The following is a 23,667-nucleotide window of genomic DNA, read 5'->3' as shown; positions in this document are numbered from 1 at the left end:
ATCCGGCTTCTTCACCTGCAGGCCACCAGGACAGCTGATGAACCTGTGGGTTTTCACAACCGAAGAATTTCTGCACAAACTGTCAGAAACCGTCTCAGGGAAGCTCATCTGTGTGCGAGTTGTCCTCACCAGGGTCTTGACCTGACAGCAGTTTGGCGTCATAACGATGGCCACTGGTACGCTGGAAAAGTTCACGTATGAATCCCGGTTTCAACTGTACCGGGCAGATGGCAGATAGCATGTATGGCGTCATGTGTGCGAGTGGTTTGCTGATGTCAACGTTGTGAACAGAGTGCCCCATGCTGGCGGTGGGGTTATGGTATGGGCAGGCATAAACTACGGACAACGAACACAATTTCATTTTATCGATGGCAATTTAAATGCACAGAGATACCGTGACGAGATCCTGAGGCCCATTGTCGTGCCATTCATCTGCTGCCATCACCTCATGTCTCAGCATGATAATGCACAGCCCCATGTCGCAAGGATCTGTACACAATTCCTGGAAGTTGAAAATGTCCAAGTTCTTCCAGGGCCTACATACTCACCAGGCATGTCACCCATTGAGCATGTCACCCATTGAGCATGTCTGGGATGCTCTGGATCGACGTTTACGACAGCGTGTTCCAGTTCCCACCAATATCCAGCAACTTCGCACAGCCATTGAAGAGGAGTGGGACAACATTTCACAGGCCACAATCAACAGCCTGATCAACTTTATGCGAAGGAGATGTGTCGCACTGCATGAGGCAAATGGTGGTCACACCAGATACTGCCTGGTTTTCTGATTCATGCCCCTACCTTTTTTAAAGACATTTGTGATGAACAGATGCATATCTGTATTCCCAGTCATGTGAAATCCATAGATTAGGGCCTAATGAATGTATTTCAATTGACTGATTTCCTTATATGAACTGTAACTCAGTAAAATCTTTGAAATTGTTGCATGTTGCGTTAATATTTTTGTTCAGTGTATGTGTAGCCTATATCACCCACAGCCTGTGTGTGGGTTTTGATATCTGTGTAATGTTGTTGCTCTGATCCTCCCATCACTTGAAAATGGGCACTTGAAGGGCCAATCAAATTCTGCCTTTTTCCTGGACTTTGCTCTTTCAGTCTGTACTCCAAACAGTAAGTGCTTACTCTGGTAGAAATGGGTATGATAAAAATGGATAAGTGTATGGTGACAGTGACACAGCAGATATTAAAGACTCACATTGTAAACACTACAAGCAACACTATATGAACAACATTAAAAAACGAACACAATGTAGAGGATAACCTTTATCACTGATTGGATAGTCTGTCCTCTCTGACCTAATTGTGTGTGTGTTTGTGTTGTGGTTGATAGAGCAGTGGTTGAACTATTAGAGGCTGTGAGGCAATGATCAATAATGGTAGTGCTCAGCTCACCAGTTAATTTACAGGACAAACATATCAAACTGGAATAGTAAAATATACAATCTTACTTTAGACCATTGGTTGGGTGTTGCGTTTAGAAATTCTGGTTATTGGGTTTGGAATTTAGGAAATAGATAGGTCTACATCACAGGAGGTTGGTGGCATCTTAATTGGGGAGGACGGGCTTGTGGTAATGGCTGGAGCGGAATTGGTGGAATGGTGTCAAATATATCAAACACATAGTTTAAATGTGTCTGATGCCATTCCATTTACTCCATTCCAGCCATTATTATCAGCCGTCCTCCCCTAAGCAGCCTCCTGGTCTACATGTGAATTGGCAGTCTTGTGTGACTGAATCCCTTTTGACAGCATGTAACTTATCCGGTGCACAAGGTGGCAGTAGCTTTCGTAGCGTACAAGGTGGCAGTAGCTTTCGTAACGTAGAAAAACGTAACGTAACTACACGATAACATCCGGTGAGTGACCTGGTCCGTCCTCCAACATAAAATCTGTGATCAAGTTATTCAGCTGACAGCGGGTCATACCAGGACAAGAGCAGTAACATCATGGTTTTCGAGGAGAAAATGATCTTGAACGGGGAACCCGAAGATGTAAGACATGAATAAGCTATTTTCCATTCAATACGTGGTTAAATAATGAACGGAACCGTGTGTTTAAGCCTAGCTAGCATGAAGAGACAAAGTGTCTAGCCAGCCGGTACGTCAGCTAGCTAGTCAGCTAACTTTAGTTAGCATAGTTAGCCAATAATCTGCTCGGTTGTTTTCGAGCAACCAGTGGTAATAAATAGCATGCGAGTTAGCTAACTAGCTTGGCTAACAACAGCCTTAGCAAGTAGTCCAGTGTGTTATATCGGTGTCATGTTTCGAGTGCTTTAATATGTGTTTTTCTTTCAGGAAGAAGAGGAGGAGGAAGATATGGTGGTATGTATCGATTTGGTATGATGCAGCATAATCTGCCCACCTTACATTGGTTCTAAAACCCAAAGAATCTGTTGTCAAATAGCTAACTAGTTAGTTGTCATGCAACTGGGGGGGAATAAATAGCCAGTCTCATATCTGTTTGTGCTATAGACAAGTCCGATGTATGGTCGTTTGTAATGCCAGACATGTTGGTTATAGAACAAACAGATTTCAGACCAGGTTAGGGAATAGATTACTTATGTTCTCAGTAGCCCTGGTCCTTCTGTTCCAGGACCCCCTTGACACAGTGCGGAACAAGTGTGCACAGGCAGAACACTGCATCCACACCCGGGCAAAACTGGAGGACTGCGAATCCAGGGTTGGCTCCAAGTCTGAGACCGCAGAGGACTGCACTGAAGAGCTTTTCGACTTTCTCCACGCCCGGGACCACTGTGTACGTGAGATCTACCCAGACACTATCACCAGCAGTTAACCACGGGGTGCAAGGGAAAACATACGACCAGGCATGAGAGTAGATGTTAAAGCAAGCAGCTGATAAAGCTAGCAGCTCTTGATAGAGCATTACAGCAGGTTGGATCTCGCTTAGTCTGCCAAGAAATAACATGAGTGATGTTAGTGGGTCCAACTCCTTGTCTCCTCCGTCATCTGTGCTGTTCCCCCACCACTACGTACCACAACTGATCCACTAATAAATTAGATGACTCAACATTCAATCTTCTACAGCCAGATGATACCAATTTTCAGTAGTCAGTGATTTGTATTTACTCTGTAGCATGCTTCTCCATCGTTAAGTTCTTCATGATTGGAGAGCTTAGAATTTGAGTACAATAGTTGGATAGCATGATGGAGCAGGACAGAAGGCTGTGGAGAAACGGGGAAAGAAAAGTGGACTGACCCTCATTTGGTTATACGGTTGTATGCTTTCAATCACCAGACGAGGAATGAAGAGAAAATACTTTGGATGGGATAACTAGCTACTTTAGGAGACAAGTGTCACTCACTTTGCATACATTTGTACAAGACAGTTTGCAATAACTTTACCTTTCATTTCTGTCCCCCAGGTGGCACATAAAGTCTTCCATTCTGTCAAGTAAAGTCCCTCCAGCTCCCTGCACTACTGGTGGAAGTTCCCTGTCAGATATAGCAAACAAGTACCTGGTTTTATAGGAAACCTCTATCGATCTATGTTGTAACCTCAAATACATCTGTTCATGTGAATAAATTGTAAATTAAGTGTTGAATCAGTGTTTGTTTTGTAACTGGTTGGATTTCAAATATTTATGTATTTTTGTTAGTTGTGATGCATCTAATCTCATCTACCAGCTGGCAGTAGCTATTGAGACTGGGAATGAGGTAATGCTGTATAAATGTGGCAAGTGCAGCATAAATTAATTTGGTCATTGTTCTCACAACAACTGGGTAATTGCAAATAATTACAATTGTTTTATGTTCCGCTTAAACACAATTTCACATAATTGAAACTTCTTGTATAGCATGCCTCCATGCAATCAGCAACCCCTGATAAGATCTTAAGTTTTGTAGTGTGCCATAAAAGATTTCAAGGGTTCCCCATCCGTAGGCAATGAGGAAAACTGGACCCTCAACTGCTTGCTATTGTTTGGCAAAGATGATCTAGACTGCCTCTTCTCCCTCTGCTATTGGATAGCCTCGAGGCGGTCCCTGTGTTTTGATGAGATGACACATGAAGGATGCATTTCCCCCCCATTGGTAGAGCATGGCGCTTGTAACGCCAGGGTAGTGGGTTCGATCCCCGGGACCACCCATACCTAAAAATGTATGCACGCATGACTGTAAGTCGCTTTGGATAAAAGTGTCTGCTAAATGGCATATTATATTATATACAGCAGTATCGTGAGCTTAGAATGCACGTTGTCCTTGCTGGATAGCTGTCAATTTGCAGTGGTCATAAACTGTACAGAAGAAGTCTGAGAAAATTGGAATCATTGTCAATGCAGCTGAACATTTCTTTGTGATTTCACAGCTGAGGCCTTGCAAGAAATCCTGACCGTGAATGTTCCGACCTCACAGACCCCTTAGCCTGTGTAGGGATGTATTTTGGAATAGAATGTGATTGAAAAATTAGGATGGGTTTTGTTTATTAACGTGTCTATTTTTGTATTTTGTATGATGTAGTTTTTCTGTATTTCACACAATGGATTTTTGATTCTTTCGTTCAATACCCCGTCCAGCTGGTGGCAGTAATGCACCATTAACATTGGATGCCAATCGCCGTTAAAACCCCTACGAAGAAGAACCAGTACAATTAGTAGTAGTAAGAAGGAGAAGGACAAGAAGGACAAGGACAAGGAGAAGGAGGAAAGAAAGAAAGAAAGAAAGAAAGAAAGAAAGAAGGGTCTCAAAGCGTTATGGACAACCATAAGCAAGTAATTTTTTGGGCAGAGCCGAATTGGACAACGATTTTGACAGCCACTGCATGCGGTGCAATTACCTTGGTGCTTTTGCTGAAATGGTTCGGACACAAACAGTCGTGGAAGAAAATTCAAAGGGCGAAAGCCCGAAGGGAAACGTCACTGCAACGAGCAGAGCTTGCTGTCCTTCAGTTCAACAAATCTGTAAGTTTGACTTTAGTTTAGCAAAAGCTAGCTAACAACCTCAACGAATGAACATTCATCACTGCTGATAAGTCAGTCAAACACAGCTGTGACTCGAGCTTGCAGACAGCCACCCCAATACTATCACAACAACATTATGTTCAAACCAGTTGTCACTTAGTCATGCATGCATAAAGTGAAAGAGTAAGTGTATTCAGAGGACCCTACTTTACTGATTGAGATAACATGACATTTCATTTTGATTTTCAGAGAGGGTAGCTAGATAGATTATCTGGTGGTATACCTAATGTTCATACTCTTCCCTCTTTGACTCCCATGTCAGCACCCTGAAACGGACACCTCTCTCATCCTCTCACTGTCACTGGCTGAGCTGTCCAAACAACTGAAGGACAGAACACTAACTCCAGAAGCTGTGTTCCACTCATACATGGAAAAGGTAATACACAATCCAATCAACAACCCCAGCAATCACATACTGTAGGTTATACCAGCTATTTGTAATGTGCATGTTGTGGAATTTTGTGGACTGCATTATTGTGTGTTTTGTTTTCACTACAAGCATTGGTGACTGTGGGATTGTGCCCAAAATCAGTGATCTTTGACCAGTCATATCATACTCCTGCAATGTTTTCTGCAAACTTTAACTGTTTTTACGGATTTAAATCGGATGACACAGCCCTGAAAAGGCCTATGCATTTATGATGACATGCCTGGATCATTTCTGCGCTGTTTACAAAAGAATGCAGCATGATCAGTCATTGAATGGCTATCACATAATAGGCAACATGTATTGTGGAGCGTGCTGGCGTGGTAATCAATCTAACCTGGTCCCAGATCTGTTTGTGCTCTTGTTGTAACAATGACCATAGGATTTGGCAAGACAACACAAACTGATCTGGGACCAGGCTACTAGGCCTATCAATCTACAAGCGCTCCCATTGATTTTTTTTCCCATGCTGTGTTTCCACAGGCATTGGAGGTGAATAGGAGACTGAACTGTTGCACTGAGGTCCTGCTGGAGTGTTGGGATCAGCTAGAGGATATTGGCTCTCACAAGGATGGTCTCCTTTATGGGGTCCCTGTCAGCATCAAGGAAAATTTGGGATACAAGGTGTTGATTAGGTGTCACTTCAGTGTCTTTCATTGATTGTTATTTTTCCCTGTAAATACAGCAGGGGTTTCCCAATCACAGATTCAACCTAGGCCTTCTCCATGGAGTATGCTTGTTAGCCCAGGACATTGGCTTAATCTGTGTCCAGAAAACCACCCCATAGTAGGCATGTGTCTTTGTTTGTGCACTTCTAGTTGAGTCTCTCGTGACATAGGCCTTACCGGTAACATGGTTCTGGGTTCAGAGATGTGCACGTCTACTGAAATAGTATTTTTTTACATTAATTATTAACTTCTTTTTTATCTTCCTGTTTTTGTATTTAGGGTTATGACTCTACGTGTGGCGTGATCTGTAAGTTGGACATGCCTGCCACAGTGGACAGTGTGCTGGTTGAAGTGTTGAAGAGACAAGGAGCCATTCCCTTCATCAAGACCAACGTACCCCAAGGCCTGCTAAAGTAAATAGTTGTATTAGACTTGTGAATGCAACAAATGAGATTCTGAATATAATTTGCCTACCATATACAATGTCAATTGATGAAAGAACATAATACACTAGCAATCTATTGACATAGACTGGGTAACAATGGCTTTAACGTGCCACACACCACATTAGGTGATGTAATTTAGTGCAGGAGCTGTGACTTGAGTAATGTGATTGAGGAATCTTTGAAGACAGTCATCATCAAAGTCCAATGACCAGACTAGTCTGCACACCCAAAGTAAAGCTGGTTGGTCACACCATGTCTCATGTTGTTCTTAGCAAGCAGTGTTTTCACCCACATCTCTTTCTTGTCCCCATATCCAGCTACGACTGCGGCAATCCCATCTACGGTCTGACTCTGAATCCCCATAACCCCCAGAAGACGTCCGGGGGTTCATCGGGCGGGGAGGGAGCGCTGATCGGAGGAGGGGGCTCGGTCCTGGGCATGGGCTCCGACATCGGGGGCAGTATCCGCATCCCTTCATCCTTCTGTGGGATCTGTGGCTTCAAGCCCACAACCAACAGGCTGAGGTGGGGGGGGTGTTAGTGGGTCTGTCAGTGTGTCTTGTTACTCTTGGTATGTCTGTCAGTGTGTCAGTATATATGTGTGTCTCATGGTGACTAGGCCTCACAGGTTATCTTTTACAATGCTCATAACCTTGAGCACAGTTCAAGAATGATTAAATCACAAGACTCCCAGATTACATCACAATACATTTATTTCCCCCGTAAAAGCATAATTCTGTGGTGATGCTGATGTGTGTGTCATTGACCTGATTGGCTTGGTTAGATATTGACTGACTATCTTTATTGTTTTATTTTCATTCAGTTCGCGTGGTGCTAGCTCCTGTAGCCGGGGCCAAAAGTCAGGTAAGGCTCAAACGTACAACTTTCCACCCTGCACATGTATAGCTAAATAAATTGGTGAATGTTTTCTTGACCCCTCCGTCATAACGCCTACATACAGATAGAAAATAGGCAGCGGAGCGCTTCTGTGGAAAATCTAGAAATGGTATCAAATGCATTACATACGGTAGCTCTGGGCTAGTAATTACATAGTAACAGATGTTATTGTTAGCTTTTAACAACTGACTCTCCACTGTCATGACGACTCCAATTGTTTGTGTTCTTGTTCCAGTGCTGTCATCCCTTGGGCCCATGGCGAGGGATGTGGAAAGCCTGGCTCTCTGTATGCAGGCTCTGCTCTGTGACCACATGTTCAGACTGGACCCCACTGTTCCCCCGATCCCATTCAACCAACAGGTGGGATCTCTCATAGGGAGTAGGGTGATGTTGCCCCTAGACGCTGATCTTGAGTCAGTTTTGTTTTTCCCCCACTAATGGTTAAGGTTAGGATTTTGGGAGGTGAAGCTGATCCTAGATCTGTACATAGAGGAAACTTCATCCTGGAGCCTTTCATAGGATACATATCATTGTTCAATGGGAATCCCTGAAGAAAAATAAAAGATACATCCTTAAATACATTATTATTATATTTAGTGATGGGCACCCATATGTAATATCTATAATGATATCAGTTGCAATTTTTAAAATAATATCGATACATATTGGTTTTATACAAAACATTGCAACTGTCTGAATGTTCACTTTTCTGTTTACTTCCACGGATCTGTGAAGTCGACAGCTACTTGTTGATGTTCTGGGAATGTTCTGGTCTGAATGTTCTGGGAGCCTAACCTACTCAACCAGTTTGAATACAATGAGAAGCCCTTGAACTGTTGATGGATCATCAGCAGGCAATTTAAGTAGGATTATGATAAGTTGACAGCCCGTGAGAAGGTCTGTGAGAGGGTTTTGTGCATGAAGGAACAGTCACGTATGCTTTTTTACATAATAGTGTAGGTTAACAAGAAGAATAAACAGATATTACAATATGCCTTGCTCATATCGATATCAAACAGTAGTATCAATATCATATTATCGATATTGATACTATTGATAAGGTACATTATGCAGAAAGGACCTATACACATTCAAGCCCCCGGCAATCTACTTTCTCTATGTATCAATACTGTGTTCTTCCTCTGTTCTCCAGGTATACCAGAGTTCCAAGCCCCTGAGGATCGGGTACTATGAGAACGACGGCTACGCCATGCCCTCTCCAAGCATGGGCCGAGCCCTGAGGGAGACCAAGGCGTTGTTAGAGAGAGCAGGGCACACGGTGAGTAACACCCAGCTCCAGACTGATCTACTTTGCCTTCAAAAATTATTCACACCCCTTGACTTTTTCCACATTTTGTTGTGTTAGACTGAATTTAAAATGGATTAAATTGAGATTTTGTGTCACTGGCCTACACACTACCCCATAATGTCAAAAGTGGAATTATGTTTTTAGAAATGTTTACAAATTTCATAAAAAATGAAAAGCTGAAATATCTTGAGTAAATACGTTTTCAACAACCTCTTTGTTATGGAAAGCCTAAATACGTTCAGGAGTACAAATGTGCTTAACAAGTCACATAAGTTGCATGGACTCACTCAGTGTGCACTCAGTGTTTAACATGATTTTTGAATGACTACCTCATCTATGTACCCCACACATACAATTATCTGTAATATCCCTCAGTCGAGCAGTGAATTTCAAACACAGATTCTATGGGATTATAATGATGACAGAACAACGTGAGTTTGTATTTTGAATTTCGTGGTCACACATTGAGATTGGTGGTTGCAAGTACGATTTGCAAATGTGTAATTTAATTTTGCATGTTTGTATAATGGTGTGTGAAAGATTTAACAATGGTCGCAAACTTGTAACTTGACATTTTAATACATTCAATAAGATTTGCAAGCATAATTTATTTTCAAAAAGTCAATTTCCAACTATGAATATACTGCTGTCAATCAAAAATACTCTTGCAAAAGAGGAGAGGGCCTAGAACCGAGCCCTGGGGGGACACCAGTAGTGAGAGTACGTGGTGCAGACACAGATCCTCTCCACATCATCTGGTAGGAGCGGCCTGCCAGGTAGGAGCGGCTGCCAGGTAGGATGCGATCCAAGAGTGTGCAGAGCCTGAGACGCCCAGCCCTGAGAGAGTGGAGAAAAGGATCTAATGGTTCACTGTGTCGAAGGCAGCAGATCTAGGAGGATGAGGAGAGAGAGTCAGCTTTGGCAGTGCGGAGAGCCTCTGACACAAAGAAGAGCAGTCTCGTTTGAGTGACCCGTCTTGAAGCCTGACTGGTTAGGGTCAAGTAGATCGTTCTGAGAGAGATAACGAGAAAGTTGATAGTGTTATGGAAAGAAAAGAAAGAAGGGATACAGGTCTATAGTTTTGGACGTCAGATGAGTCGAGTGTTGGTTTCTTGAGGAGGGGAGCAACTCGGGCCATTTTGAAATATGGGGATAGGATGAGTTGATGAGGGAAGTGAGGAATGGGAGAAGGTCTCCAGAGATGGTCTGGAAGAGGAGATGGGGTCAAGCGGGCAGGTTGTTCGGGCGGCCAGACCTCACTAGTTGCAGGATGTCATCTGGAGAGAGAGGGGAGGAAGAGGTCAAGGCGTAGGGTAGTTCTGTGTGAGTGAGACCAGTGGACTCAATAGGCTGAGTGAATGAGTAGCGGATGTCGTCAACCTTTTTTTCAAAGTGGTTGACAAACTGGTCCGCAGAGAGGGAGGGGGTGGAGGATTAAGGAGGGAGGAGAAGGTGGAAAATAGTTTTCTAGGGTTAGAGACAGAAGCTTGAAATTTAGTGGTAGAAAGTGGCTTTAGCAGCGGATACAGAGGAAGAGAAGGTAGAGAGGAGGGAGTGAAAGGATGATGGGTCCTCCGGAAGTTTAGTTTTCCTCCATTTTCATTCAGCTGCCCGCAGCCCTGTTCAGTAAGCTCGCAATGAGTCACTCAGCCACAGAGCAAGAGGGGAGGGCCGAGCCGGCCGGGAGGAAAGGGGACAGTGCGAGTCATAGGATGCGGAAAGGGAAGAGAGTAGGGTCGAAGAGGCAGAATCAGGAGACGAGGGAGAAGGATTTAGCAGAAGGGAGAGATGATAGGTTAGAAGAGGAGAGAGTACTGGGAGAGAGAGAGCGAAGATTGCCACGGCACATGACCATCTGGGGCTGAGTGGTTAGGGTTGGAGGAAAGGGAGACAGAAAAGGAAACAAAGTAATGATCAGAGACCTGGAGGGGGGTTGCAGTGAGATTAGTAGCCGAGCAGCCTCTAATAAAGTTGAGGTCAACCGTATTGCCTGCCTTGTGAGTTGGAGGGGATTGGGAAAGGATGAGGTCAAGAGGCAAGGAGGGGAAAGAGAGTTGGAAAGAAATGAATCAGCAGTTAAAACTTTGTTTTATTTTACCTCTATTTAACTAGGCAAGTCAGTGAAGAACAAATTATTATTTACAATGACGGCCTTGTTATTGACGGCCTTGTTATTCTTACTGAGCATACTATATTCAATGTTGCAAAGTAATTATTTAAGTCTACCTTAAAAAATATAGAATAAGATGTTTTTTCCTTAAATTGCAGGTCAAATCAAATTTTTACTTGTGAGTCTCTTTCTACAAATCTCTTGGTAACGTGACAACAGTGACAACTCCGAGCGCGCGCAGATTCAAAATCTGCAAATGTAGTTTTTATTCACAGCAGAATATTCATAGTCGTAAATGGACTTGTAATAATTTTGAAATGAAATTAGGCTTGCAAGTCTTATTGAATGTACTCAAAATTAAAGATTCAACAAATCTTTCACTCATTGTGATAAAAGTTTGAGAAATTAAATTACATATTTGGGAATTGTACTTGCAACCACTAATCTCAATGTGCGACCACAAAACTCAAAATACAAACTCATGTAGTTCTGTCATCTACATAATCCCATAAAATTCAACCACAAAGATTAGGAAGGTTTTCAAATGCATAGCATATCCCTTTTGAGCATGGTGAAGTTATTAATTACACTTCAGATGGTGTATCAATACACCCAGTCACTACAAAGATAAAGGCCTCCTTCCTATTTTTAGGATAGAAATAAACGGAATAGAGCTAAGCACAGGCAAAATCCTAGAGCAAAACCTGGTTCAGTCTGCTTTCCAACAGACACTGGGAGACACATTTACCTTTCAGCAGGACAATAACCTTAAACACAAGGCCAAATATACACTGGTTTCTTACCAAGACCACATTGAATGTTCCTGAGTGGCCCACTTACAGTTTTGACTGAAATCGTCTAGAAAATCTATGGCAAGACTTGAAAATGGCTGTCTAGCAATGATCAACAACCAACTTCACAGAGCTTGAAAATGTTTTTAAAGAATAATGTGCAAATATTGCACAATCCAAGTGTGCAAATATTGCACAATCCAAGTGTGCAAAGCTCTTAGAGACTTACCCAGAAATACTCCGCTGTAATTGCTGCAAAACGTGATTCTAACATTTGTGTGTGAATACTTACAGTGGGGAAAAAATGAATTTAGTCAGCCACCAATTGTGCAAGTTCTCCCACTTAAAAAGATGAGAGAGGCCTGTAATTTATCATAGGTACACGTCAACTATGACAGACAAAATGAGAAAAAATAATCCAGAAAATCACATTGTAGGATTTTTAATGAAGTTATTTGCAAATTATGGTGGAAAATAAGTATTTGGTCAATAACAAAAGTTTCTCAATACTTTGTTATATACCCTTTGTTGGCAATGACACAGGTCAAACGTTTTCTGTAAGTCTTCACAAGGTTTTCACACACTGTTGCTGGTATTTTGGCCCATTCCTCCATGCAGATCTCCTCTAGAGCAGTGATGTTTTGGGGCTGTCGCTGGGCAACACAGACTTTCAACTCCCTCCAAAGATTTTCTATGGGGTTGAGATCTGGAGACTGGCTAGGCCACTCCAGGACCTTGAAATGCTTCTTATGAAGCCACTCCTTCGTTGCCCGGGCGGTGTGTTTGGGATCATTGTCATACTGAAAGACCCATCACGTTTCATCTTCAATGCCCTTGCTGATGGAAGGAGGTTTTCACTCAAAATCTCACGATACATGGCCCCATTCATTCTTTCCTTTACACGGATCAGTCGTTCCTGGTCCCTTTGCAGAAAAACAGCCCCAAAGCAAGATGTTTCCAACCCCATGCTTCACAGTAGCTGCATCGCAGTGCTAGCTGTGCCACTAGAGATCCTGGTTCGAATCCAGGCTCTGTCGTAGCCGGCCGCGACCGGGAGACCCATGGGGCGGCGCATTATTGGCCCTGCGTCGTCCAGGGTAGGGGAGGGAATGGCCGGCAGGGATGTAGCTCAGTTGGTAGAGCATGGTGTGGGTTCATTTCCCACGGGGGGCCAGTATGAAAAATAAAATAATGTATGCACTCACTAACTGTAAGTCGCTCTGGATAAGAGCGTCTGCTAAATGACTAAAATGTAAATGTAAATGTGTTCTTTGGATGCAACTCAGCATTCTTTGTCCTCCAAACACGACGAGTTGTTCTATTTTGGCTTCATCTGACCATATGACATTCTCCCAATCCTCTTCTGGATCATCCAAATGCACTCTAGCAAACTTCAGACGTGCCTGGACATGTACTGGCTTAAGCAGGGGGACACGTCTGGCACTGCAGGATTTGAGTCCCTGGCGGCGTAGTGTGTTACTGATGGTAGGCTTTGTTACTTTGGTCCCAGCTCTCTGCAGGTCATTCACTAGGTCCCCCCGTGTGGTTCTGGGATTTTTGATCACCGTTCTTGTGATCATTTTGACCCCACGGGGTGAGATCTTGCGTGGAGCCCCAGATCGAGGGAGATTATCAGTGGTCTTGTATGTCTTCCATTTCCTAATAATTGCTCCCACAGTTGATTTCTTCAAACCAAGCTGCTTACCTATTGCAGATTCAGTCTTCCCAGCCTGGTGCAGGTCTACAATTTTGTTTCTGGTGTCCTTTGACAGCTCTTTGGTCTTGGCCATAGTGTTTGGAGTGTGACTGTTTGAGGTTGTGGACAGGTGTCTTTTATACTGATAAGTTGAAACAGGTGCCATTAATACAGGTAACGAGTGGAGGACAGAGGAGCCTCTTAAAGAAGAAGTTACAGGTCTGTGAGAGCCAGAAATCTTGCTTGTTTGTAGGTGACCAAATACTTATTTTCCACCATAATTTGCAAATAAATTCATAAAAAATCCTACAATGTGATTTTCTGGAATTTTTTTTCTCAATTTGTCTGTCATAGTTGACGTGTACCTATGATGAAAATTACAGGCCTCTCATCTTTTTAAGTGGGAGAACTTGCACAATTGGTGGCTGACTAAAATACTTTTTTTCCCCCACTGTATGTAAGATATTTCCATATTTCATTTTCAATACATTTGCTAACATTTCTAAAAATATGTTTTCACTTTGTCATTATGAGGCATTGTGTGTACAGTCATGGTCGAACGTTTTGAGAATGACACAAGTATTGGTCTTCACAAAGTTTGATGCTTCAGTGTTTTTAGATATTTTTGTCAGATGTTACTATGGTACACTGAAGTATAATTACAAGCATTCCATGAGTGTCATAGGCTTTTATTGACAATGACATTACGTTTATGCAAAGAGTCAATATTTGCAGTGTTGACCCTTCTTTTTCATGACCTCTGCAATCCGCCCTGGCATGCTGTCAATTAACTTCTGGGCCACATCCTGACTGATGACTGCCCATTCTTGCCCAATCAATGCTTGGAGTTTGTCAGAATTTGTGGGTTTTTGTTTGTCCACCCGCCTCTTGAGGATTGACCACAAGTTCTCAATGGGATTAAGGTCTGGGGAGTTTCCTGGCCATGGACCCAAAATGTTGATGTTTTGTTCCCCAAGCCACTTAGTTATCACTTTTGCCTTATGGCAAGGTGCTCCATCATGCTGGAAAAGGCATTGTTCGTCACCAAATTGTTCTTGGATGGTTGGGAGAAGTTGCTCTCGGAGGATGTGTTGGTACCATTCTTTATTCATGGCTGTGTTCTTAGGCAAAATTGTGAGTGAGCCCACTCCCTTGGCTGAGAAGCAACCCCACACATGAATGGTCTCAGGATGCTTTACTGTTGGCATGACACAGGACTGATGGTAGCGCTCACCTTGTCTTCTCCGGACAAGCTTTTTTCCAGATGCCCCAAACAATCGGAAAGGGGATTCATCAGAGAAAATGACTTTACCCCAGTCCTCAGCAGTCCAATCCCTGTACCTTTTGCAGAATATCAGTCTGTCCCTGATGTTTTTCCTGGAGAGAAGTGGCTTCCTCGCTGCCCTTCTTGACACCAGGCCATCCTCCAAAAACTATTCTCCTCACTGTGCGTGCAGATGCACTCACACCTGCCTGCTGCCATTCCTGAGCAAGCTCTGCACTGGTGGTGCCCCGATCCCGCAGCTGAATCAACTTTAGGAGATGGTCCTGGCTCTTGCTGGACTTTCTTGGGCGCCCTGAAGCCTTCTTCACAACAATTTAACCTCTCTCCTTGAAGTTATTGATGATCCAATAAATGGTTGATTTAGGTGCAATCTTACTAGCAGCAATATCCTTGCCTGTGAAGCCCTTTTTGTGCAAAGCAATGATGACGGCACATGTTTCCTTGTAGGTAACCATGGTTAACAGAGGAAGATCTATGATTTCAAGCACCACCCTCCTTTTTAAAGCTTCCAGTCTGTTATTCTAACTCAGTCAGCATGACCGAGTGATCTCCAGCCTCGTCAACACTCTCACCTGTGTTAACGAGAGAATCACTGACATGATGATAGCTGGTCCTTTTGTGGCAGGGCTGAAATGCAGTGGAAATGTTTGTGGGGGATTAAGTTCATTTTCATGGCAAAGAGGGACTTTGCAATTAATTGCAATTCATCTGATCACTCTTCATAACATTCTGGAGTATATGCAAATTACCATCATAAAAACTGAGGCAGCAGACTTCGTGAAAAGTAATATTTGTGTCTCTCAGAACTTTTGACCACAACTGTGAGAAAATAATCAGTTCAATAAATGTTGAATTCAGGCTGTAACACAACATAATGTGGAATAAGTCAAGGGGTATGAATATTTTATTAAGGCACTATATGACCAGAGCTTGGTTGAACACTTTTGTATTTATCAGAGACGGCTTTTACTTGGACTGCCGAATGACAGAAACAAAATAATGTGAATGTTAATTCCTTTGTAGTGATATGAAATTGTATTTATCTATTTCTCTTGCTCTCTCTCTCCTCTCATCCCCCTCTCACTCTCTGTAGTTGGTTCCCTTTAGTCTCCCCAGGCTGAGCTATGCCATGCATGAGCTGGTTGTCCGGGGTATTTTAGGCGATGGATGTGCTACCCTGCTCAGCAACCTGTGAGTCAGTCAAATCACCCTGGGTTGTGTTCAGTTTGGCATACCGCAGAAAAACATTTTGAAATGCGAAGTGAAAATTAGTATTTGTTATTGGAGTCAATGTAGTCCCTCCCTGTTTCAGTCAATTTTCTTCCGTTTAGTTCCTAATGAACACAACCCTGGTAATCTCAACAAGTTAAACCAGAACTAACCAGTATTCACACTAAAATAATATAAAATTAACTTTGTTGTTTGGTGTTATTGGTCCAAACACACCAACACAGTCGTGAAGAGGGTACGACAAAGCCTATTCCCCCTCAGGAGACTGAAAAGATTTGTCATGAGTCCTCAGATCCTCAAAAAGTTATACAGCTGCACCATTGAGAGCATCCTGACTGGATGCATCACTGCCTGGTATGGCAACTGCTCGGCCTCCGACCGCAAGGCACTACAGAGGGTAGTGCGTATGGCCAAGTACATCACTGGGTCCAAGCTTCCTGCCATCCAGGACCTCTATAGCAGGCGGTGTCAGAGGAAGGCCCTAAAAATGGTCAAAGACTCCAGCCACCCTAGCCATAGACTGTTCTCTCTGCTGCCGCACTACAAGCGGTACCGGAGCGCCAAGTCTAGGTCCAAAATAATTCTTAACAGCTTCTACCCCCAAGCGATAAGATTCCTGAACAGCTAATCATGGCTACCCGGACTATTTGCATTGTCCCCCCCACCCCACCCCCTCTTTTACGCTGCTGCTACTCTCTGTTTATTATCTATGTATAGTCACTTTAACTCTACCCACATCTACATATTACCTCGACTAACCGGTGCCTCCGCATATTGACTCTGTACCGGTACCCTCTGTATATAGCCTCCCTACTGTTATTTTATTTTACTGCTACTCTTTAATTATTTTTTTACTTATCCATTTTTAACTTAACACTTTTTTTCTTAAAACTGCATTGTTGGTTAAGGGCTTGTAAGTAAGCATTTCACTGTAAGGTCTACACCTGTTGTATTCGGCGCATGTGGCAAATAACATTTTGATTTGATATTGTAGGAAAGGAGGGCCTGTCGACCCGTGTCTGCGGGTTCAGATTATTCCGTACGGTCTACCTCGCGCTGTGAAGAAAATTCTCTCCATTCTGATCAAGCCCATAGTGAGTGCTCTCCAAATCTGCAGCATACAGAAAGGGAAGGTTAAAACTGTATCTGAGGAGTTTTGTGATGTACAGTGGATATAAAAAGTCTACACATCCCTGCTAAAATGCCAGGTTTTTGTGATGTAAAAGAATGAGACAGAGACAAACTTTTTCCACCTTTAATGTGACATATAACGTGAACAATTAAATTGAAAAACTAACTGAAATCTTTGAGGGAGAAAAATAGAAAACTCACAATAACCTGGTTGCATAAGTGTGCACACCCTTAAACTAATACTTTGTTGAAGCACCTTTTGATTTTATTACAGCACTCAGTCTTTTTGGGTAGGAGTCTATTAGCATGGCACATCTTGACGTGGCAATATTTGCCCAGTCTTCTTTGCAAAAACGCTCCAAATCTGTCAGATTGCGAGGACATCTCCTGTGCACAGCCCTCTTCAGATCACCCCAGAGATGTTCAATTGGATTCAGTTCTGGGCTCTGGCTGGGCCATTTCAAAACGTTAATCTTCTTCTGGTGAAGCCATGCTTTTGTGGATTTGGATGTGTGCTTTGGGTCGTTGTCGTGCTGAAAGGTGAACTTCAGCTTTCTAACGGACGCCTGAAGGTTTTGTGCCAAAATTGCCTGGTATTTGGAACTGTTCATAATTCCCTCCACCCTGACTAAAGCCCCGGTTCCAACTGAAGAAAAACTGCCCCAAAGCATGATGCTGCCACCACCATGCTTCACTGTGGGTATGGTGTTCTTTGGGTGATGTGCAATGTTGTTTTTGCGCCAAACATACCTTTTGGAATTATGGCCAAAAAGTTCAACCTTGGTTTCATCAGACCATAACACATTTTCCCACGTGCTTTTGGGGGACTTGATGTTTGTTTTTGCAAACTTCAGCCGGGCTTGGATGTTTGTCTTTGTAAGAAAAGGCTTCCATCTTGCCACCCTACCCCATAGCCCATTCATATGAAGAATACGGGAGATTGTTGTCACATGTAGCACACAGCCAGTACTTGCCAGAAATTCCTGCAGTTCCTTTAATGTTGCTGTAGGCTTCTTGGAAGCCTCCCTGACCAGTTTTCTTCTCGTCTTTTCATAAATTTTGGAGGGACGTCCAGTTCTTGGTAATGTCTCTGTTGTGCCATATTTTCTCCACTTGATGATGACTGTGTTCCATGGTATATGTAATGCTTTGGAAATTATTTTGTACCCTTCTCCTGATGATATCTATCAACAATGAGATCCCTCTGATGCTTTGGAAGCGCTCTGCGGACCATGGCTTTTGCTCTGAGATGCAACTAAGAAAATGTCTGGAAAATCCTACTAGAACAGCTGAACTTTATTTGTGATTAATCAGAGTCACTTTAAATGATGGCAGGTGTGTAATGACTTCTATTTAACATGAGTTTGAATGTGATTGGTTAATTCTGAACACAGCCACATCCCCAGTTATAAGAGGGTGTGCACACTTATGCAACCAGGTTATTGTAAGGTTTTTATTTTTCATTTTCCCCCCTAGAAGATTTGTTTGTTTTTCAATTGAATTGTTCACATTATAGGTCACATTAACAGTGGAAAAAGTTTTGGCATGATTTATCTTTGTCTCATTCTTTTACATCACAAAAACCTGCCATTTTAACAGGGGTGTGTAGACTTTTTATATCCACTATAGACTGCTAATGTTGTATTTGGCTGATACTTCGATGTTTGTCAATGGTCTTATTTTTTCCCTTCAGTTTCCTCGCATAGGTGCCTCTATGGAAAGCCTGTGTGGAGTTAGGTGAGAAGAACCAATGTCTATTCTTCCTATTGGGTTCATATAATCATCAATAACTATAATACCTAACATCCGATTTGGACCATAATTCTTACTAACAATCCAATTATTAAAAGCCACCCACGGACCCCCCACACCCAATGCCAATCCCACCCCAGGGAATACATTACATAGGATGAAGAAGCAATACTCCAAGCCGCAGCTCCATACTACTTGTCAGACATAGATAACTGATACTGTATATTGGTTGTTGGGGTGGTATTAGCATGGGGTTTGGGTGGTCTGTGGGTGGCTTTTGATAATTTTTCACTCGTTTCAGGAAACTAGACATATGTCGCAGGTCACTACTTCACAGGAACGGCATTTGAACGTTTTTTTTATCAAAATGTGTTTTTGGGCAGTGCCTTCTGTACGTGAACTTTCATGTGCCTTAATAACAAACTTATATTCCATCCATAAATATGAGTACAATTTGTTAAATTACGAGCCTAATTGGTTTAGCCACAGAAAAAGACAGGAACCTTCCCGCTAGCCATGATTGACTGAGATAATGGATGGGCTGGACATGCCCGGAGTTGAGTTTGGATTGGTCTACCCATGTAGCATGCTTCTGTTTATAATCTGAGCTCTTCAGCATGTGTTGACTAGCCATTCTACCGCGCCGTTTTTGAAAGATATATATAATGTTAGCCATCATCGAGAACTACAAAAGTTTTGCTACTTTTCTCAACAACATTGATGCCCTGAATTTAGCAGGCGCTATCAACAGATCAGTTGGAAAAAGTGATGGGCTACTTTCTGCACACGCCACGGTCAGTGTGAACCGGAGTGACTTGACACAACGCTGGCCAAAGAAGATGTACAGTACCAGTCAAAAGTTTGGACACACCTACTCATTCAAGGGTTTTTCTTTATTTTTACTATTTTCTACATTGTAGAATAATAGTGAAGACATCAAAACTATGAAATAACACATATGGAATCATGTAGTAACCAAAAAAGGGTTAAACAAATCAAAATATATTTGAGATTCTTCAAAGGAGCCACCCTTTGCCTTGATGACAGCTTTGCACACTTTGCACAATATATTTTGATTTGTTTAACACTTTTTTGGTTACTACATGATTCCATTTGCGTTATTTCATAGTTTTGAAAATAAAGAAAAACCCTTGATTGAGTAGGTGTGTCCAAACTTTTGACTGGGACTGTAGCTGCAAACAAAGCGGAGTTAAATGGTTCCAGTCTGCCGTGAAGCGTTCATCCATGTATACGGGTAAGAGTTTAGCAAAATTTTTCAGATATACGTTTCTAATTTTGTCAGAAAGTCGTTTTATTGCAATGAATGAATTAATGAATTAATTAAATTGTATTTTTGTGTCAAATCGCCAATTGGCAACCCATCCCTTATGGGATTAATTGACACATAAACAAACATTACAATAATTCACTATGATAATTCAGTGATAATTCTTTTTCCGGCATTCTCTGCAGTGCGCATCGCATAAAGAGTGAAAAAAGTAATGGTAAAAATCAGTACATAATTGTAAATAAGGTTATCCAAACAATAATTATATCCCTAGAGCAAGTTAAAGCGGACTGTTGGTCAGCTAGCAAACGTTAGCTTGCTGGCTAACGTAACGTGTATGATCTGTGTAGTAATATTATTCGAATCAGAATTCATTTGCATTGCTTGTTATAGCCTAATGTTAGCTAGCTAAAGTTGTACCTGTTAGCTTTAGCTACCTGCAGATTCATACTACAGCTATGGCAATGTTTGTATTGGTAGTAATATGAGTTGGGATTATGCCGGTTCATTGTTTAGCTAGCTACATGTCTAAACAAAAGACTCCACTTCGGCCGGATTATTACATGACCCATTAAATTAGCCAGCTGTGTCTGGGGGTGATTACGGCCATCTAATGTATTTCATGAACATGTGTGCATGTCTAGACAATAATGACCTATCCACTTAGCTAGATATGGCTGTGGGGTGGTTATAGCATTTCCTTCACATGACCCATCAATTTAGTGTTGGGTAAGCATCGTCAAATAATTAAATATTTATACAATATTTTTATCTGGACACTTTCTGTTGTTGATATTGCTACTATGCAAGTAACCACTTCACTGTACCATTTACACCTTCTGTATTCTGTGCTTGTGACAAATAAACTTAGATTTTATCTGATATAGTGTGTGTATACCACATGGCCTCACATGTGAATCCTTAAAGAGATGGGTGGGGCTAAGGCTTAAGAGGGTGTGAACGATGCTGAATGGGTGTAGACAAAGAAGAGCTCTCCAGTAGGTGTACCAAAACATTCAAGGGCCATTTTCATTTTCTAAAAAGTGGTGTTACAAGTTTAGCAACTTTCAAAGCAGTATTACTTTCCCATTGTTCCTCAACTTCAGTGTGTGATATACAATTTTCTAGCTCTGAGTCTCTACTTTTATCCAATGTAAAATACACCATTTCAAATGTTGCTACATAAGACCAAATCGAGGCAGTCGGTCACATTTTATTGGATTCCCCATGTCTTAGTCAATGGTAATCTTATCTGTTTCTAACTACAGAAACGATTTCAGAACAATCCGAGATGGTGGGTGTCATGGCTTGCTGAAATGACATGGAATGACTCTTTTATTATATTTCGATGCCATGGTATGAAATGCAGAATCTTAATGACTCCATCACTTCCTTTTTCACCAGCTCTGTGCAAGACCTGTGGAGACAGCATGCGGATGTGGAGGTACTAGACATTTTGAAGTTGTGCCATGTCTAAGAGTTTCCTGATGGTCTGAGAGGAGGCACAACCCGTATCCTGTAAATTATTATTTAAATGTGATCATTAATCTGGTCTTTTGTTGTAATACAGAAAAATGGATTACTGTATGTCAGTCATTGGCAATATTATATTGTTGTTCAACTAGGTTGTTGGCCTAAGCTAAGCTTGCAGCATGATAGTAATTATGATCAATTTGACAAAAACCTTCAAGAGAATGTTGTGTGGAAATCAGTGCTCTGAGGGACATGTACAGTAGTTCTCTGTCTGTGTCCCAAGGACTACATGCATGAGGTGATGGCAGAGTGGAGAAGGTGTGAGCTGGACGTGCTGCTCTGTCCCATGATTGGTCCAGCCTACAACCACAACTACCCTGGGAAACTCACCAGTACGGTACCCATCTCTCCTCTCTGATCTGAACTTATCAAATGTAATATAGATTTAACTAACTCCATGAATTTTATGAGACTTGTTTTTTTTTGCAGTCATTATCATAAAAAAAAAAAGTAGAATCACCAGTTGGAATTGGGATGAATTTACCTGCTTTATTGAACTATGGGATGGATGGATTATTGACTGAGACCCCCCAAACACACACACCTTCTCTCTCTCTCTTTCTCTCTCTCTCGCGCTCTTCAGGTGCGCTGTCCTACACCGTTATCTACAATCTCCTTAACTTCCCTGCTGGGGTGGTCCCTGTCTCCACGGTAACAGCAGAGGATGAGGAGGAACTCAGGCACTACAAGGGCAACTATGGGGACCTCTGGGACAAGCTTTACAGAAGGGTACAGTCAGTCACAAGCACATTTTTCCTCTTAAAATATTAACAGTATATTTAGCTATTTCCATCTTACCGCCATCCTGACTTGAAGTGGCCATTCTGTCCATGCCGGTGAATCTTAGCCTGCAGTTCCACTTGTAACCAGTAGATGGAAGCAGAGGCCTGTCCTGGTTGCTGGGTTGGAGTTCAGGCCACTGGGCCCATATTCAAAAAATATCTTGGAGTAGTAGTGCTGATCTAGGATCAGCCCGTCCATATAATTGTATTTATTATGCTCTAAAAGGGAAAACTGTTCCTATACCAGCACTCCTACTGAGATTATTTGTGAATATGGTCCATAGCCAACATGCGTTTGGTTGGGACTGACTATTGTTTGTGTGTGTTAACAGGCGGTGACTGGTGGAGAGGGGCTGCCGGTGGCCGTACAGTGTGTGGCCCTGCCCTGGCAGGACGAGCTCTGTCTGCGCTTCATGAGAGAGGTGGAGAGGCTGTTCAGAGAGAAGAAGACATGAGAGAGAGATGGATGGATGTACTAAGAGGTAGAGAGAGCGAGAGAGAGAAAGAGAGAGAGAAGTTCAGTCTATGGACAGAAAGAATGGTAAAAGGGACTTGTTCAATCAAGCAGTTAAAATAATGAATATAAGAAAAAGATACTGGATTGTTGAAGTAGTAAAAGGAAAATATAACATTATTCTTGTGCTGCAAGGTAACTTGAATAGGGTCCCCTGGCCCAAATAATCCTAAATGTCCTCAGAAAGCAGGTTGGCGGAAGGACTGATCCAAGTGCACTGAGAAACATGAAGGACTGTTCCTTGGCTGCTAACACTTCAACTGACCTCAAATAGTGATACATCAGGAATTAAATAAATAAGAAGTAATATTTTCTTACACACTCAAGAAAATTGGAAAATTCTGTTTACCTCAGTCGATTAAAAACACACGAATAGAGTAAGGAAACCCTAATGAAATAAGAAATTACTTGGTATTTGTACATTATAATCAACATATGCACTTATTATTATATAGGAAAATTAGTCTGAATATACAGTATGTCTGTGTTTTTCATATCTCAAATTAAACAACTTTGTTAATATATCCCTCTATGTAGTGCCGTTTGTGTCTGCATGGTTTAGGAATGAGCACATTTATCATGGATTTCTCCCCTTGAGGTCAAGTGTCTACCAAACGTGACATCTAAAAGCATTACATTGCAGTGCATATCTGAGATCTAATATGGTCATTCATGTACATTTCAATACATGCTGCAATTTTAATACAGAAGGAACGTTTATGCTCAAAGACAGCAATCTGAATTATTGTTATGTGTTGACTGTCATTTCTTCATCCAATACCATCGATCGCGACCTTGTCCATTAGCGGGCTG

At 42.1% G+C, this 23,667-nt stretch overlaps 2 protein-coding genes across 5 annotated transcripts; both read left to right on the top strand.

The window, feature by feature from the left end:
- Positions 1-1,855: 1,855 nt before the first annotated feature.
- Positions 1,856-3,576, top strand: LOC121532762 (cytochrome b-c1 complex subunit 6, mitochondrial). 4 transcript variants are annotated; one of them, XM_041838559.1, is made up of 4 exons: positions 1,856-2,012; positions 2,319-2,357; positions 2,614-2,775; positions 3,404-3,576. In XM_041838559.1, the coding sequence occupies exons 1-4, from the start codon at positions 1,968-1,970 to the stop codon at positions 3,434-3,436; spliced, it is 279 nt and encodes a 92-aa protein (XP_041694493.1). In that variant the 5' UTR covers positions 1,856-1,967; the 3' UTR covers positions 3,437-3,576. The 4 variants fall into 4 exon arrangements, with proteins under 4 accessions (XP_041694493.1, XP_041694492.1, XP_041694495.1 ...); XM_041838558.2 differs by having other exon boundaries at positions 1,858-2,012; positions 2,316-2,357; XM_041838561.2 differs by having other exon boundaries at positions 1,860-2,012; positions 2,319-2,342.
- A 1,046-nt stretch (positions 3,577-4,622) lies between these two features.
- Positions 4,623-23,378, top strand: LOC121533728 (vitamin D3 hydroxylase-associated protein). The gene is made up of 15 exons (XM_041839914.2): positions 4,623-4,936; positions 5,259-5,372; positions 5,907-6,047; positions 6,371-6,504; positions 6,855-7,061; positions 7,360-7,400; positions 7,669-7,793; positions 8,587-8,712; positions 15,718-15,815; positions 16,849-16,948; positions 18,679-18,722; positions 21,430-21,469; positions 21,782-21,890; positions 22,142-22,287; positions 22,673-23,378. The coding sequence occupies exons 1-15, from the start codon at positions 4,730-4,732 to the stop codon at positions 22,793-22,795; spliced, it is 1,755 nt and encodes a 584-aa protein (XP_041695848.1). The 5' UTR covers positions 4,623-4,729; the 3' UTR covers positions 22,796-23,378.
- The last annotated feature ends 289 nt before the right edge of the window (positions 23,379-23,667 follow it).

Source organism: Coregonus clupeaformis, chromosome 20, assembly GCF_020615455.1.
Source record: "Coregonus clupeaformis isolate EN_2021a chromosome 20, ASM2061545v1, whole genome shotgun sequence".
Lineage (NCBI taxonomy): Eukaryota > Metazoa > Chordata > Actinopteri > Salmoniformes > Salmonidae > Coregonus > Coregonus clupeaformis.
This window is presented reverse-complemented; position numbering and strand designations above follow the sequence as displayed.

Bases quoted from the DNA above. Each gene is read 5' to 3' on its own strand.
- LOC121533728 (XM_041839914.2), top strand. From the start codon at position 4,730: ATGGACAACCATAAGCAAGTAATTTTTTGGGCAGAGCCGAATTGGACA. The intron at 7,062-7,359 runs GTGGGGGGGGTG...ATTTTCATTCAG, and splicing joins CCCACAACCAACAGGCTGAG to TTCGCGTGGTGCTAGCTCCT. The intron at 21,891-22,141 runs GTACGGTACCCA...CGCGCTCTTCAG, and splicing joins CTACCCTGGGAAACTCACCA to GTGCGCTGTCCTACACCGTT.
- LOC121532762 (XM_041838558.2), top strand. From the start codon at position 1,968: ATGGTTTTCGAGGAGAAAATGATCTTGAACGGGGAACCCGAAGAT. The intron at 2,013-2,315 runs GTAAGACATGAA...TTTTTCTTTCAG, and splicing joins TGAACGGGGAACCCGAAGAT to GAAGAAGAGGAGGAGGAAGA. The intron at 2,776-3,403 runs GTACGTGAGATC...TCTGTCCCCCAG, and splicing joins TCCACGCCCGGGACCACTGT to GTGGCACATAAAGTCTTCCA.